The 16,254-nt window shown below is 38.9% G+C and overlaps 1 protein-coding gene across 1 annotated transcript in view; it reads right to left on the bottom strand.

Moving 5' to 3' along the window:
- The window catches only part of antxr2b (ANTXR cell adhesion molecule 2b), a 21,212-nt gene extending 4,958 nt beyond the window's left edge, over positions 1-16,254 (bottom strand). Inside the window, exons 1-11 of the mRNA XM_047372345.1 lie at positions 15,888-16,254; positions 13,726-13,797; positions 13,156-13,227; positions 12,967-13,048; positions 11,646-11,750; positions 11,225-11,293; positions 9,655-9,735; positions 9,510-9,570; positions 4,357-4,452; positions 3,704-3,773; positions 129-207 (exon numbers count right to left, since the gene is read on the bottom strand). Coding sequence (XP_047228301.1) covers positions 129-207; positions 3,704-3,773; positions 4,357-4,452; positions 9,510-9,570; positions 9,655-9,735; positions 11,225-11,293; positions 11,646-11,750; positions 12,967-13,048; positions 13,156-13,227; positions 13,726-13,797; positions 15,888-16,039 — 939 coding nt within the window. The 5' untranslated portion in view covers positions 16,040-16,254. The remainder of the gene's footprint in view (positions 1-128; positions 208-3,703; positions 3,774-4,356; positions 4,453-9,509; positions 9,571-9,654; positions 9,736-11,224; positions 11,294-11,645; positions 11,751-12,966; positions 13,049-13,155; positions 13,228-13,725; positions 13,798-15,887) is intronic.

The following is a 16,254-nucleotide window of genomic DNA, read 5'->3' as shown; positions in this document are numbered from 1 at the left end:
TTATTTAGAAAAAGAGAAACAGCAGTGCTGCCTACATTCGGTCTCCATGTATGTAAATCTCAGATTTTCTCCTACACCAACATAAAGGTTGTTCTATTTAGCATCACAGAGTTGAAAGTTATACCCACGCATGAGGTGGCGTATATAGTGATGGGAGCAGAGATGAAGGACTGTCCATTGTTCAGGCTAATCAGCACTTCAACTGATCTGTAATCAACAAACAGAATCACTGAAAAGATTGTTAGAAGAAGAAGAAGACAGTGTCTCCCAGGAAAACATTCATTGTTGGGAAATAAACTGCTGAAACCTCAGTGAAAGGACAAAAGTGTCAAAGTATCCAAATGTCAAACTAGGTCACAATTAGATATAATTAGAGACTCGGGAGCTGTTTAAAATGATCACTGGAAAACAAATGCAAAAATCTGAACCAGGGGGCACAGGGCTGGTGGTGTAAGGGGTTACATTCGTGACCCATATATGGAGGCCTTAGTCCTCGAAGCGGCTGTTCTGGGTTCGGGTCCTGGCCCTGGCGACGTTTGCTGCATGACTTCCCCTCTCTCTCCGTCCCCTTTTCCTGTCTATCTACAGGTCCTTCTCAAAATATTAGCATATTGTGATAAAGTTCATTATTTTCCATAATGTCATGATGAAAATTTAACATTCATATATTTTAGATTCATTGCACACTAACTGAAATATTTCAGGTCTTTTATTGTCTTAATACGGATGATTTTGGCATACAGCTCATGAAAACCCAAAATTCCTATCTCACAAAATTAGCATATCATTAAAAGGTCTCTAAACGAGCTATGAACCTAATCATCTGAATCAACGAGTTAACTCTAAACACCTGCAAAAGATTCCTGAGGCCTTTAAAACTCCCAGCCTGGTTCATCACTCAAAACCCCAATCATGGGTAAGACTGCCGACCTGACTGCTGTCCAGAAGGCCAATATTGACACCCTCAAGCAAGAGGGTAAGACACAGAAAGAAATTTCTGAACGAATAGGCTGTTCCCAGAGTGCTGTATCAAGGCACCTCAGTGGGAAGTCTGTGGGAAGGAAAAAGTGTGGCAGAAAACGCTGCACAACGAGAAGAGGTGACCTGACCCTGAGGAAGATTGTGGAGAAGGGCCGATTCCAGACCTTGGGGGACCTGCGGAAGCAGTGGACTGAGTCTGGAGTAGAAACATCCAGAGCCACCGTGCACAGGCGTGTGCAGGAAATGGGCTACAGGTGCCGCATTCCCCAGGTCAAGCCACTTTTGAACCAGAAACAGCGGCAGAAGCGCCTGACCTGGGCTACAGAGAAGAAGCACTGGACTGTTGTTCAGTGGTCCAAAGTACTTTTTTCGAATGAAAGCAAATTCTGCATGTCATTCGGAAATCAAGGTGCCAGAGTCTGGAGGAAGACTGGGGAGAAGGAAATGCCAAAATGCCAGAAGTCCAGTGTCAAGTACCCACAGTCAGTGATGGTCTGGGGTGCCGTGTCAGCTGCTGGTGTTGGTCCACTGTGTTTTATCAAGGGCAGGGTCAATGCAGCTAGCTATCAGGAGATTGTGGAGCACTTCATGCTTCCATCTGCTGAAAAGCTTTATGGAGATGAAGATTTCATTTTTCAGCACGACCTTTCACCTGCTCACAGTGCCAAAACCACTGGTAAATGGTTTACTGACCATGGTATCACTGTGCTCAATTGGCCTGCCAACTCTCCTGACCTGAACCCCATAGAGAATCTGTGGGATATTGTGAAGAGAACGTTGAGAGACTCAAGACCCAACACTCTGGATGAGCTAAAGGCCGCTATCGAAGCATCCTGGGCCTCCATAAGACCTCAGCAGTGCCACAAGCTGATTGTCTCCATGCCACGCCGCATTGAAGCAGTCATTTCTGCAAAAGGATTCCCGACCAAGTATTGAGTGCATAACTGTACATGATTATTTGAAGGTTGATGTTTTTTGTATTAAAAACACTTTTCTTTTATTGGTCAGAAGAAATATGCTAATTTTGTGAGATAGGATTTTTGGGTTTTCATGAGCTGTATGCCAAAATCATCCGTATTAAGACAATAAAAGACCTGAAATATTTCAGTTAGTGTGCAATGAATCTAAAATATATGAATGTTAAATTTTCATCATGACATTATGGAAAATAATGAACTTTATCACAATATGCTAATATTTTGAGAAGGACCTGTACTGTCCAAAAACAAACACTGAAAAATAAAGGCCACTAGTGCTGCAAAACAAATCTAAAAAAAAAACCCATCTGAACCATTCAATAAGATCGAGACTTTTGTTTATGATTCATTTTTTGATCAGGCTCTTAAAATTGGCTGCTGTATTTAGATTTTTTCTTCTCCCCCACCAAATATAATTTTAAATAAAACCAAAAAATGCATATTTTTATTTGTATATAACTTTTTATTTTATTTTCACATTTCATTTAATTACATTTGGACTAGACCTTATTTACTGTAAGGAATGCCCTCAGATTGCTCCAGCATTTAGAAGTTGCTCCAGAACGGGAGTAATTACAGTATTCTGTTTGAAGTAGATACGGTCAAATCAGCATAGACTCATTAAATGCCAGAGAGATAACCAGGAGACATCCAGGCCAAACTCATGTCCAAAACCTGGACACAGTTTTACACAAACACTGAGCTGGTTTCACTCGGAAACAGTCTCTTTTCACAGGAAAAAAAATCTATAATTATCACAATTTAGGGTTCCAAGGAGCAAATGATTAATAAAGCAGCCAAATAAAACAAACAAACAAAAACACTACCATACACAACAATTTCTACAATTAATAGAATTGCTGATGAAGATGTGTAAAAAAGTTAACACTGAAAGGTATACAACATTGTATACAAAAGTATACAAAAGTATGCAACCTTTAAACAGAGTATTTCTATTCAGAGGAAAACAATATAAAAAATGTTAAAAACATAGATGCTACAGTTATTGGTGCCCCAAAATCTGTGTAGCTTAAATATTTTTAAAATGTCTACTTATTTTCAACAATCAGGGTGTCAAGGAACATTTAATTAGGAATGACTTCCTCTTTCTCTCAGATGATGTGACACAGGGGCCCATTTCTTTCAAGTCAACCAAGTAATCCAGGTGTGTGTTTGCTCTACATAAGGTAGGAAAGGGCTACAACATAATAATTAAAAAGTATATAGGAATGCTTATCTTACATCCATGCACAGTGAGGAAAATAGAAAAGAAGCTCCCTGTTAGAGAGCTGGTGCCAAAAGTGGCATTTGGCAGTCATCAAGTCACCATATCAACCTTTGGATGAAATCTAGATGCCAGACTGTTGTTTGGGAGGCAAATCATTATAAAGCCTTTTTGTTCCCTTCATCACAGATATAAATATGATCAGTTTGCAAAACTCTGCTGAGGCTTTATCTGGAACGGTGTGCTTTGGACAGATGAGGCTGTGATTTAACATTTCAGTAACAAACAGGTGGGTCTGACATGAAACAAAGGATGAAAATGTGGAAAACGTCTTCGTGCCCAATTTAAAACAGTTTCTCAAAGTAAGAAGACTGGTTTACTGCAGCTTTACTGTGCATTTATGCAATAAAAAGGTTTGTGAAAGTTTTGCTGTCACAATGTAAATACTCCTTGACCTAAGCCCATTTTCATGCACAGCTCATTAATGGTTATAGTTGTGTGTATGTGTTTGCAGACTTACTGTCCAACCTCAGGTAGACGGGGAGCTGGACACAGCAGATAGCCATCTCGAACAAGTGTTGGCTTCTCATCTAAGACGAAAAACCCAAAACAGATCTCAAAATCCAAAATCAACAACAGGATAGGCAACATCATGTTGCATAAAAATAGAGCTATTGTTCACTAACTGAAGAGTGGTGTTTACTGATTTGAAATCTAATTCTTTGCATTGAAATAATTTTGTGTGTTTTAAGTAGATTTTTATACAAACCACAGGAAAGTTAGGAGCCAGGAGTAGACAACTCCCCCACAATCTAACAGCAGCTAAACAGAAATCACATGTCCTCTCAGTGACACTGACCTCAGCATTGTTTATGTCATCGATCCATTAATAGACTGATGGGGAGAGAGCATCTCCTCCCTCTGCTCAGCCTCATAATGTCTCCTCTGTTCTCTGGCTGCAGCTGATAAAAAGGAGCTACTGTTTGTTTCTCAGTGCCATGACACCCGACTTTCCACTGCAGCTCAGATATCTGCGCACTGTTTCAAGTGGCACTTAATAGTTTATCCCAGAGAGCATCATGGTGCCATGTAGATGCACCATGAAGTATTGGTGCAAAGGGATAACATTCTCTCGGTTAGTGTAAAAACAAATGTCATGAGTGTGTTTTTTACTGTAAGTCACTTCATTGGCAGTGAGAGAGCAGAGAAGGTTGTCAATCCTTTTGGTTCCACTAAATCCGCTGCCCCTCAAGACCACGTTGAAAGACTCTGGAAAATAATTGCAGAAAAAACACAGGAATGACAAGAATATATAATAAATGACTGTTTATACAGCATCCTCCACATCTATTAGTACCCCTTGTAAAAATTAGCAACAGGACTTTTAACCTTTTATTATCATAATTTCACACCCACCTGACCTTGAATTTGATTAGATTTATTCAGTGGTAGAATAAAAATAAATCATATATAAGAACAAATATGTGTACCATGCCTACAGCATCACAGATCATCCAACATACATTTCTATCCTCCGTTTTAGGCCACATGCACCTTCAGTGTTTCCTGAAGGTACAACATTAGTCTCACCTAACTAAATCACACGGTTTCAGTCTAAGTACCAATAAAGTTTTGAAAAGTTGATATTTTAAAGACCAAAGATAGCACATAAGACAGCTATCTTGCCCTCATGATCATGCAGAACAAAAAGACAGAGTAGCACAAAAGCAAAGACCATAAAAAAAAATTGTCTCCTATATAATTATATGCAAACCATAAATGTGAAATCCAGAGTGGCACTGAATCTCACGTTCAGATCTGCTGAGAAAGTAAAATTCCTAATTTCAAGAGCTCAAATTCAATCACTAAGACCTGATGGAACCTTTGAACAAGCTGATTCCCACCAACTCAGGCTTCTTGTGTTATTTTAAAAGAGTGCCCAAATCACTGGCAACAATAAATGCTTTTCCAGCCATCTGGAAGTTTGGAGAACCTGCCATTCTAACATTTTTAACACAGAAGGCCCTTTAATGTTCACAGCAGTAGTTATTCTAGGAATTTCTGGCAAAACCTCTATCTTTGAGGTGCATGGATCATCCAAGCAGATCAAAACACAATGAGCACTTTAAGCAGTTTTTAAAAAAAAATTTAAAGTATTACTGGATTTGCTTTCTTAGATTCTAGCTTATCCCAAATAGTTTTAAAGTAAAAATAAGTTTGTACTAACAGCTGGTTGGCTTAAAACAGTCCTGACATCAGATTTCTGTGTCAGACTGAAAAAAACAAAGATGTCACTTGAAACCTACTTATTCAAAGGACATATGGACAGCAGCTCCATAGCAAGAAAGGACCCCCCCCCCCCCCCCATGTTGATCAGTAGGTGGAGTCTTCCTCTTTCTTATGGCATCATTAAGCTAGATATAAACAACCAGATGCTATGCATTCCTTCAGAGCTCAATTTTGGTTTCCTCTGTCTAGAACATTAGAGACTTAACATGATCCCATAGATGTTTTTGTCCAGATTTCCTTTATTTTCTGGACTCAGAGAAAGTCCCTGTGCAGCATGTGATGCAGGCCTGCAACTACTATTCCATCTGGCTATGGTCAAGCTGAAACTGAAGCTTTATTTCCCTGTACCAGTAACAGACTTTTCTTGCTGGGTTTCTTTTCTTTAAACTTGTCCTGGGATGATCTGACCTGTTACAGACAGGGAGTTCTGGAAATGGGGGCCCACTGATAATCTCGGGATGGCAAACCAAACCAAAAGCCATAAGAAAATACTAGAAGATTGATGAGGCTGTTAGCGAATGGAGACAGGGCCACATGTGAGTGATAGATAATCAAACATTTTACATTTTTAAAAATAATTATGAAGCTAAAGAAATAAATGTTGGAACATGAACTTGTTCTCTTCCATCTTAGTATCACCAAAAAGTATTGACACCCCATTAAGTCTTTCTACATTTTTTCTTACAGGCGTATTCTTATACCAATTTGATCTTGAAATGAAACTACATACATAACCCATGATGAAATGTTTTCAGACATTTTTATAAATTTACAGCATAACATTTTTAAAAATATTTGAACATAATAGTTACACCCCTTGCTATGACAATCAAAATCAAGCTCTGTTGTATTTAATTTCCCCTGCTCATCCTTGTGATGTTTCTGCAACCTTATCCGAGTCCTCCTGTGGTCAATTTAGTTGAGTGAAGAAAAAAAACAACCTTAGATTTGGCCGTTTGCCAATCCTAGTAATTTTGTAAGATAGGAATTGGTCAGAGAAATGACCATGCCCAAATGTTCATTAAGGTAAAGCTCTAGCGTTTCCTTGTGAAGATCTGAGAACCATCCAGAAAGTCAACCCTCACTAAAGCATTCAAACAATTAGAACATCATGGTAGAAAGGCCAGACAGAAGTCACTCTTCACCAGGAGGCACATGGCAAGCTGTCTGAAATAAGCTAAAAAGCACCTCAGAGATTGTCAGACCAGGAAAAACTAAATTCTTTGGTCTGATGACACCATAATAAAACTTTTTGGCCAGAACTTCAAGCATCATGTCAGGAGAAAATCGAGCATTGCTCATCATCTACCTGGCAACATCAGGTAACAACAGCTAAGCATGGTGATGGCAGCAACTTACTGTGAGGGTGGTTTTCCGAGACATAGCCAGGATAATGGGTGAGATGATAGCAGCTAATATAGAGGGATGTTGTTTAAGAAAACTGGCTACAGATTCCTTCGGAACTCTGACTAAATAAGTGATTCATCTTCCAATACAATAATGACCCAAAGCACACAGCCAAAATAACAAAGGAGAGGTTTCAGGAGCAGACTGTGAATCTCGGGAAAGACCTGTCCATCTCCCATCACTGTTGATCCAATTTGACCCAAGAAGACTTGAGGAAAAGGTGCCAGAGGTGCTACAACTAAATATTAAGCTAAGGGGTGGGAATACTTATGTACCTAGAATGTTAACATGACTTAATCAACTCTCCTGTTAGGTCTGGGGTCAGGGTTTGCTACTGATCTTTAAATGTTTGGGGACCTGCAGACCTGCTGACCAAAAACAAAGAATGGTCAAACTCTTTGATTACTGAACTCAGTCTCGGCAACATGCTGCCAAGTTTATCCAAAATGACACAAGAAATCTAGCCTCACCCTCATCTAGTGTTGCAATACTTTTTTTGAGACCTTAAGTAGACAATAGAAGGTTTTGCCAAAGGACTATTTTTACTGTTTAGGTTTGCAGTCAGTGGTAACCAACAACTGTGAAAAATGTTGTCTCAGGTTTCCCACATCAATCTTTTGGAATTCCAACACACTGCCAAGCAATGCCATGCAGTACAACACTGCGTCAAGAGGAAAGCAACGCTCATTCCATATATCTAAGCAGTTAGTAATTTACTTTTTTGAAAGCACAGTCACAGTAAAAAGAAAGTACACCTCATTCAAATACTATAGTTTTATGTATTTTGTACATATCTAGCGTTTTTGGGTGTTTTTATTTTTGTATACACCTGTATTTCCTTTTGAATTCAGTGTCTCCTTGAGGTGGTGGACTGTGAGATGTGGAGTTATGCACACTTGAGGTTATATTTAAATACATTTTTAACCCAAAGACCATAACATTTACTGCTAAAACCAAATATTTACATACACGCTATATAAAGACATAATACACTATAATGCCAAAAGTATTGGGTCACAGCACAAAATCAATGAATTCTGGTGTTACAATCACCTGCGTGGTTGCAGGTGTACAAAGTTTGGTGTGGTGAAATGTCACTGGCCTGCACAGAGTCCTGACCTCAACCTTTGTGAACACCTTTGGGATGAACTAGAGCGAAGGCTGCAATTCTCGGTTTTCTCGTCTAACTATGAACACACTCCTAAACTTTGTGGAAGATGTTTACAGAATAGTTAAAGTTGCTAATGCTGGCAATGATGGCTCCAACAAATTGGACCTTATTAATTAAGAACAGGATGTCATCAAAGTTCATGTACATGTAAAAGTAGACAAATACTTTTGGCAATATAGTGTATTTTTATTATGACATTACATCAACCTAAACTTTCCTGTTTATGTCAGTTAGGATTGTTTCCACTGTTTCCATTTGCTAGAAGCAAAAGAGAATATTTTAAAGATTGTTTTTTAAAAACCTTACTTAAAATCAGAAGTTTACATTTACTTTGATAATTTGTAGAATTACCCTTTTGACTTTATGATTTGGGTCATAGGTTTAAGGTATCCTCCCATAAACTTCTAAACATATTGGTTGGATTATTTTGCACCAGTGCCAGGTTTTATGGTCCATAGTGTTCGAACAGATCTTCTCAGCTTTGTCTAAAAAATGTTCTGCATTACTGAGATGTCATGGCCACCTAAAAACTCTGACTTTATTGTCCTTAAGCCTCTTAGTAAACTATTTAGCTGTATGCGAACAGCCGCCATCTATTTGGAAGACCCATTGGTGCACATACTGTAATTTCCTGACTGATGTCTTGAGATGTTAGTTAAATATTCTACCAACCCCCGCATGCAAGGTTTTGTTAAAGTGAATGTAAACACCTGGAATGAACTAAAATTGACAAAGGATGCAATTTCTTTTTACAGCAATTATGCTTGTATTGTGCTTAAAGAAAATAAAGTGTTGTTTCAACATTGTTCTTAGCCGTTTTATTTACATGTACCTGCACAATTATTTGACTCCTCTGAAACATATGATATGAGTCTTCTGACTGTTAAAGGAATGAGAAACTTCTCACTTCATCAGTTAGAGTTAAATAACTCGTTTCCAGCCAAAACTTCTTTCTAACTACATAGTTTTTCAAAAAAATCTCATCTGTTTAGTTAAATAAATTTTCTGACAATCTTTTCTCTTCAGGGAAGAAATTTAAACTTAAAAACACCTGTTTTATGCAGTATATCAACATGAGGTCATTAAACAAACACAGGAAAAAACACATACACATGATAACTAGTTAAATCACCCTAAACAGCACCAGCGACTGTCTCCACTGTCTTTTTATGGCTTCACACTTGATCAAAAAGCTTCTTCCGTTTCCAGTACAAACGCTTTACCCAGTATTGAGTTCTTTGGTATTATCATGTGATGGTAGGTGTTTGTTTTAACATGTCCTGCCACACGGCAAAAAAGGATCAAGAATATTTTTAGCAATATATTTTTAAGGTCTAGATCTCAAGTTATCCAAACATGTGGTTTTATTGCTTTGACTACCTTATTATTAGTCCACCATTATTGCTTCATTTTTTAGGACCACCTTACAGATGAAACAAAGTCCTCAAAACAAACCTACCGTTTACACAGATGCTGATGGGCTCTACTGTGAACACTTCACTGCACGACTGTTTCAGGACCTGTGACGCAGAGAGATACAATCAATGCTGTTTGCATGAATGTGTGCAGATGTTTGCAGATCAAAGTGTATGACATAAACTTACTGTGTTGACAATGTCTTTGAGTGCATGAAATCCAGAAAGAACCGGAAAAACTTGTTCCGTGCCGTCTGCTATCTCGGCAAGCTGCAACCAAATTTAAAACAGTTTAATTTGATTAGACCCCTTTTTGTGCATACACGTTGCTATGCCAAACTTCAAGACATGGCCCTCATCCTAAACTGAGAGGCTAGGAGAACTTTATTCGGAGAAGCAAATAAGAGGTCCATGAAAACTATAGCAGAGCTGCAGAAATGGACAGCTCAGGAGGGGGGGGGATCTATTAGTCATGTACTTTACAAATCTAGCCTTTATGGAAAAATGGCAAGAATAAAGTCATTGCTGAAAGAAAGCCACAAGAAACCCAGTTTTCAGTTTGCCACGAGCCATTTAGTGGACACAGCAAACACATGGAGGAAATGTACTAGCCTAAATGCAACATCTTATGTGTGGTGAAAAGCTACACTGCACCCTGTAAACCAAACATCCATCATGAAACGTGGTGGTGGCAGCATCATACTGAGGGGATGCTTTTCTTCACCAGAGACAAGGAAGGTGGTTAGATGATGATAGAAAGGTGGATGGAGCTAAGAACAGGGCAAGAAAATCTGTTGACAGCTGTGAACCTGACAAAACATGAGAAAGTTCAATAGGAATGAAAACATTTGCAGTTCACTTTAGGTGAAGCTCTCCAAGTTTCAGGGAGGTTTCTGGCTTGTGATGATGTGATGTACATTGCTTCAGCAGCATTTAGGGAGGGCGAGTCTGTTCCTAGGAGAAGAAAGCTCCGGACAGCTTTCATCTACTGCGGTAATGATAGCGGAGCAGGAAGCTTCTCTGGCATTATATCATTAGAGAGTGATGTAATTATTTCCTCTTTAGAGCACTGAGTGCTGTGGGTCTGAAACTGGGCAAAAGATCACTTGCACTCACAACTTGAAGGGACATTTAGGGGTTAGCATCGTAATTCATATTGCTTTTCACATAGTTTTTTGATGTAATTGATGTTGACACAACTCGTAGTTACACAACAAAATGTAATATTGCAGTATTATATTTCTCCAATGTAATTACAGTGTTGTTCTTTGCTTTCCAAATCTCATTAAGAATAATGAGGCACCGCGGACTGTGGAGAAGACCACATGTCACAGCAGATGAGTGATTCTCAAACACTGGGGTTTTAATGTATGTGGTTTTATTCTCCTGACGGTTCTCACATTCAACAAAGGATATTTACATTTATCCTTCTCAGACACAAGGACAAATTCTTTAAGATGCACATTGGCTTCTTTTAGACCAGTCTAAATTTCTTCAACCGCTGCCTTCAAACACCTGCCAGCTGTTTACTTTTCACATCCAAGAAGGTTTGAGTTGAACTCAGACTAAGCAATACGATCAAGGTGGTTTAGCGGAAATGGGCCAGAACAACGGTCTTTTCAAGTCCGTGCTACAGTCTAACAGAGTTACACAGATAAAAAGGCAAATAAAAAGTTAATGTTTTAACAAGCTGCATTTCTCTCACGGTTGTGGATGGAGGCCTGTGTGTGAATAATCAAAGAAAAGAGGAACCTCCTACCTGTTTGTGATCAAAGTCCATGACCCCGACACAGTACACTCTGGCTCCAAAGCCTCTGGCTTTGTCAGCCTGGGAACCACAGGAAGGGAAATTCTGCTTCAACTAACAGTGACTAACAGCTTATGGAATCAGAACAGATTTAATTTACTAAAAACTGTAACTAAATCAAAGCAATTTCACTTAAACCCCGAGTTCATGCAGACTGTTGTAAAAATAAATTAGAATTGAAAAAGTTAAGATTTAAAAATAAAGTTTTACCAGCTGGAAAAGAATGAGGTGGAATTACTACCAAACCCTCTCCACACCCACATCTCCTACCATTAAATTTATTTTAAGCAGCAAGTGTTTCTGAATGAGAACATGTGTGTGTGTGTGTGTGTGTGTGTGTGTGTGTTTGTGTGCGATTGTGTGGGTCTATTACCTCCTTCACACTCAGTTCATACAGGTAGATGTCCAGCTTGCCATCAGTCAAAACAATGATAATACTGGATGATGGTGACGTTTGCATCGTCATCTGCTCTGACACCTGAAAGGTAAAGGATTTCATTCATTCATTGACACATACATGCATCATAAGCATCAAAGTCAAATTATTCTGGGGGGATAATCTGATAGATTTTTTTTTTATCTCAGGTGCAACAAGTGGTGCTAAATATGACTGAATGTCTTTTAACTTGATGGTCTATTAACTTTTTGTTGGTGATCATCACTTATAAAAAGAATTAGTTTGACAGCATTCCTACTGACCAATACTAAGATCAATGAGAAAGTCCCAGGGGGCCAGTGAAGTTCTAAGGAGGACCCATGTCTGTACAACTGCACATTCCAATATCACGAGTTTAAATTACTGAACATAAGTATGAGTTATTTAGATCTGTCACCACAGTTTGGGAGAAGACCTAAACTGTAACCTTTAAATAAAAGGCAATATGTCAGCTTGTTTAGGAACAACCAGTGCTCAAAACACAGGACGTCAATGGACACATTTTTAAGGTAAGGTTGACAAGCCTTTCTCTTTATTTAGGCGGGAGAATATGTTAAAAATGTAATTTTGTTTTTTAGCCTGGAAGTCCTATCCAAATGTAGCATGAACAAAGACATTGAAAGCCCAGCTTGTTAGCCCATTTGAACAACTGAAACCACCTTTCAGGTAGGTTTAGGCATTGTGTTTATGTGGTTGTCTTTTCTCCTTTCACTTTTCAAGTACACATCCATGTTCTTTAGATGTTTTTGTTTAGATGCCAGGCACGCCGTCTTTTCTTTGCCTCTTTTACAAAAAACTGGTCAGGGAGAAAGACAAAGAAAACTGCTATGGAGAGGTATGAACTGAAAGCTAGCGGAAAACTTACCTTTGGGAACCTTGACACTCCCAAAGTACACTGTACTTTCTGTAAGCAAGGTGGTGGGTGTATCAAGCACAGTCTTTGTCAAAGTAGTACAGGTGCATTGCACAAGACAGATGGAATAGTGATGCGGGACTACCTCCAACATAACTCAATAACTAACTTGGACACCATTGGATTTTCTAGCAAGACAACTATCCCAATCACACATCCAAACCATTTTTGGAAAAGTTAAAGTGGGCTTGTATCAAGCTTTTGGAATTACCTTACCAAATCCCAACCTTAACCCTATTATGGACCTTTCTCAGAAGCCGGTTCTGCTCCAGGAAACCAATTATTTTAAATTAACTTTATTATTTCGCCATCTAGAGTTTGCCAAAGAGATATGGCTTTTCTTACCGCTTTTAGGCCTTCATGCATGTATGTTTCACCAGAAGGTTTGATTTGTTTCAGCTGGTTTAGACCGTCCTCTATTTTGGATCTGTTGAACCAAATCACAAAACAACATGGGTTGAAGAAAAATTTACATTTCTGTGCATTTTTAGTTAGAAATGAAAGTAACAGAGTGATAAAGAGACAAAAACCTACCTGTCTCCTGTTAGAGGAAGTATTACAAATGCCTGGGCTGAAAAGACAATGTAGGAGACCCTCATCCTGGGGCTAAAGCACACCACATTATCAAGAATTAATAAACATTACATGTGAATGTGTTTTAATGTCACCTAAAAGGTCAAACTTCAGAGACTGAGATTAATTGCTACCCCTGTTGGTGCCTTTGCTTCGTCCCATTTAAAGGGGTTAGTGGTTGTAGAGGTCAGAGCCAGCTTCAGCATCTGTTGCATGCTGGAGTCCAGTTTTTAGCAACCCTGCTATTAGACCTAAAGATATCCCACACCATTACCCAGAGGGTTTTGGAGCAGTTGTTCGCTTTGTGTGAAAACTGCAGCCCCAAATAGCCATGCTCTACTTTTTTATACCCTCTATCCATTTGTTGCAGTGTAATTTAAATACTGGCCACTGCTTGAATAGTTTGTTTCATGTCAATTTTAGCTTCCTGAATGGATTACCTTGTAAAAGCTTGTTTTTATATCTGCAGGAAAGGAAGATTTATTTTTGTTGCAGGGGTAAAAAGATGTGCAAACCTTTTATTTGAATTACCTGACAAACCTGCTGGTGAGCTGCTCCACAAAGCCATAGATCTCATTCCAGTGTTTTGAAACACTGCCAGACCTACAAAAAGAGAAGAAAAAAACCCAAAACAGCAAAAGGTCAGTGACTTGAAAAACAATTCAGCAAACGTTTTCCATTTTGTGTAACAGCATTGATTTTGTTTTATTTTGGATTGTATGCGATAGATCGACACAGAGTAGTGAATAACTGTGCAGTGGAAAGAAAAAAACATGTTTTGCTAATTAAGAAACTAAGATCTGAAAACGGCGTGCAAGGACAGCATTAACCATAGAAATAACGAAGGGGCCCATGGTAACTCTGGAAGAGTTGCACCGATTCACAGCTCAGGTGGGAGACTGTTGACAGGACAACCGGTTGAGCACTCTCAAAGTCTGGTCATAAGACCATAAGAAGTCCTGTTTGCAGCTTGCCACAAGCCATAAAGGGTACACAGCAAACATGTGGAAGTGGTGCTCTGGTCATATGAAGCCAATATTGACGTTTTCCCCATGCAAAATGCTGTGTGTGTCAGAAAACTGTCTTTGCACATCACCCTAAAAACACAAAATCTACTGTGAAACATGAAGGTGGCAACATCATGCTCTGGGGATGTTTTTCTTCTGCAGGGACAGAAGAGCTAATCAGGGTTGATGGGAACTAAATTCAAGCCAATCCTGGAAGAAACCCTGTTATAGGCTGCAAAAGACCTGAGACTGGGATGAATGTTCGCCTTCCAGCAGGACAACAACCCTAAACATACAGCCACAGCTAAAACCGAATGGTGCAGATCAGCGGTGTTCAAAGTCCCTAAGTTGAAAGTACTCAGGGGCCTGAATTTCTTTCCAGTCAAACACACAAAATAACTTTATTGTGATTTTTTTTTTCTTTTTACCTGTGCAGTAATAAAATTAAACATGCAATATTTTAAAGAAACAAAGCAGACAAAAACAAAGTGTTGTAGGTCTGAAAAAGGGTCTCAAGTCATTTTCACAAAAGAATGATTGCAGTTTCCTGACTTTTGTGTTGAATATTTTACATTTTGTTGATCAATAAAATGTTTTTATTCTATTCCCAGCAACAAAAATAAGAACTTTTTTTAAAAATGCTTGCTGTATTTAGCCAGGTTTAATGAATGGACGTACCCAATTTGCCTGTTTTTGAGTAAAATGTTGCTGGATGTTTGGGACCCTACTTACAATATCAAAATGAAAAGAAAAATACTTTGTGCTGTACATAACATTTTCTATGTAAGAAGATATGCAATTTTCTTTTAAAAATCTCATAAAATTACAAAAAGTCTGCTATTGCGGGAGGGAATTTTTCTTTTTCTTGAGCTGTGGTCGGGGGCCACACAAAATTGCTCCATGGGTCACAAATGGCCCCTATTCTACCCTTGTTTGAAATAAAAGTATATTTATGTGGCCCAATCAAAGTCCAGACCTCAGTCCAATTGAGGATGTGTTGCAAGGCTTCATGTGAGCAAAAAGCTGTGCACTGACACTCTCCGTCCAATCTGACTGAGCTTGAGCTTCTTTGCAAAGAATGAACAAAGATTTCAATCTCTAGTTGTGCAACTGGTAGAGTCATACCCCAAAGGCATGCCACCCTTTTAGGTTTTTTATTTGTAAAAACAAAATGAAAATCTATGTCTCATTTTCCTTCATCTACACAAATATGGACTATAATATAGAAATCCTAATAAAAACATGGAGATTTGTGATTAGTGGGACAGAAAAATGTGGAAAAGTTACATGAGTAGGAATACTATATTTTTGCAAGGCATGTAACCCTGCGTGAACGTCTACGCTGTAGACACCTATAAATTAGCAGAAAACGCTGTTAATATTCATTAAAAGTTACAGTAATAGAAAAAAAAACTGAGAATAAAGACTGCCTGTGAGGAGTTTTATTAATGTCTCCATAAGTCATTGGTTAGAATAGTGCATTGTGCTATTTTTGGATAGCCACTTCAAAACAGTGACAATGACCGATAAAAATGAACTTACTCCAGCACAGAGATTATTAAAATAAACTGTTAGACCAGGAGGAACACAACCATACATGGACAAAACTGAGGTGAAGGCTGTTTCTGCTGCAGTTAAAGTAATATTACTTTAATTACCTGCACATACTAGGCCACCATAACTCACCTGTCCAAAACAAAATAAATATCAAACGCTCCATCGCAGGACGCGTCTTCCTCATGCAGCGCTGAACTCATGCAGAAAATGCGCAGAACCAGCAGCAAGGTTTGGCAACGCGTCCAGTTCCGATCCATAATCCATTCGTTACATATCAGCATCCAGTTGATTCTAAGGTGGATGAAAAAAAATAAGCCCCTACTGTTCGTATGGCTTCAGGCCGACTGCTCACATGTTGAAACAGGGCTGTTTTTACTGTGCAGAAGGATTTTCAGCGAGGAAGGCAGCAGCGGGCTGACGGTCCTGAAACAGACGGGGCAGGGCGCACACAGCTGCAGGCACCACCGTCAAATCACCCGCAATGAAAACAAAACTT

This window comes from Girardinichthys multiradiatus, chromosome 8 (genome assembly GCF_021462225.1).
Source record: "Girardinichthys multiradiatus isolate DD_20200921_A chromosome 8, DD_fGirMul_XY1, whole genome shotgun sequence".
NCBI classification, from domain to species: domain Eukaryota; kingdom Metazoa; phylum Chordata; class Actinopteri; order Cyprinodontiformes; family Goodeidae; genus Girardinichthys; species Girardinichthys multiradiatus.
This window is presented reverse-complemented; position numbering and strand designations above follow the sequence as displayed.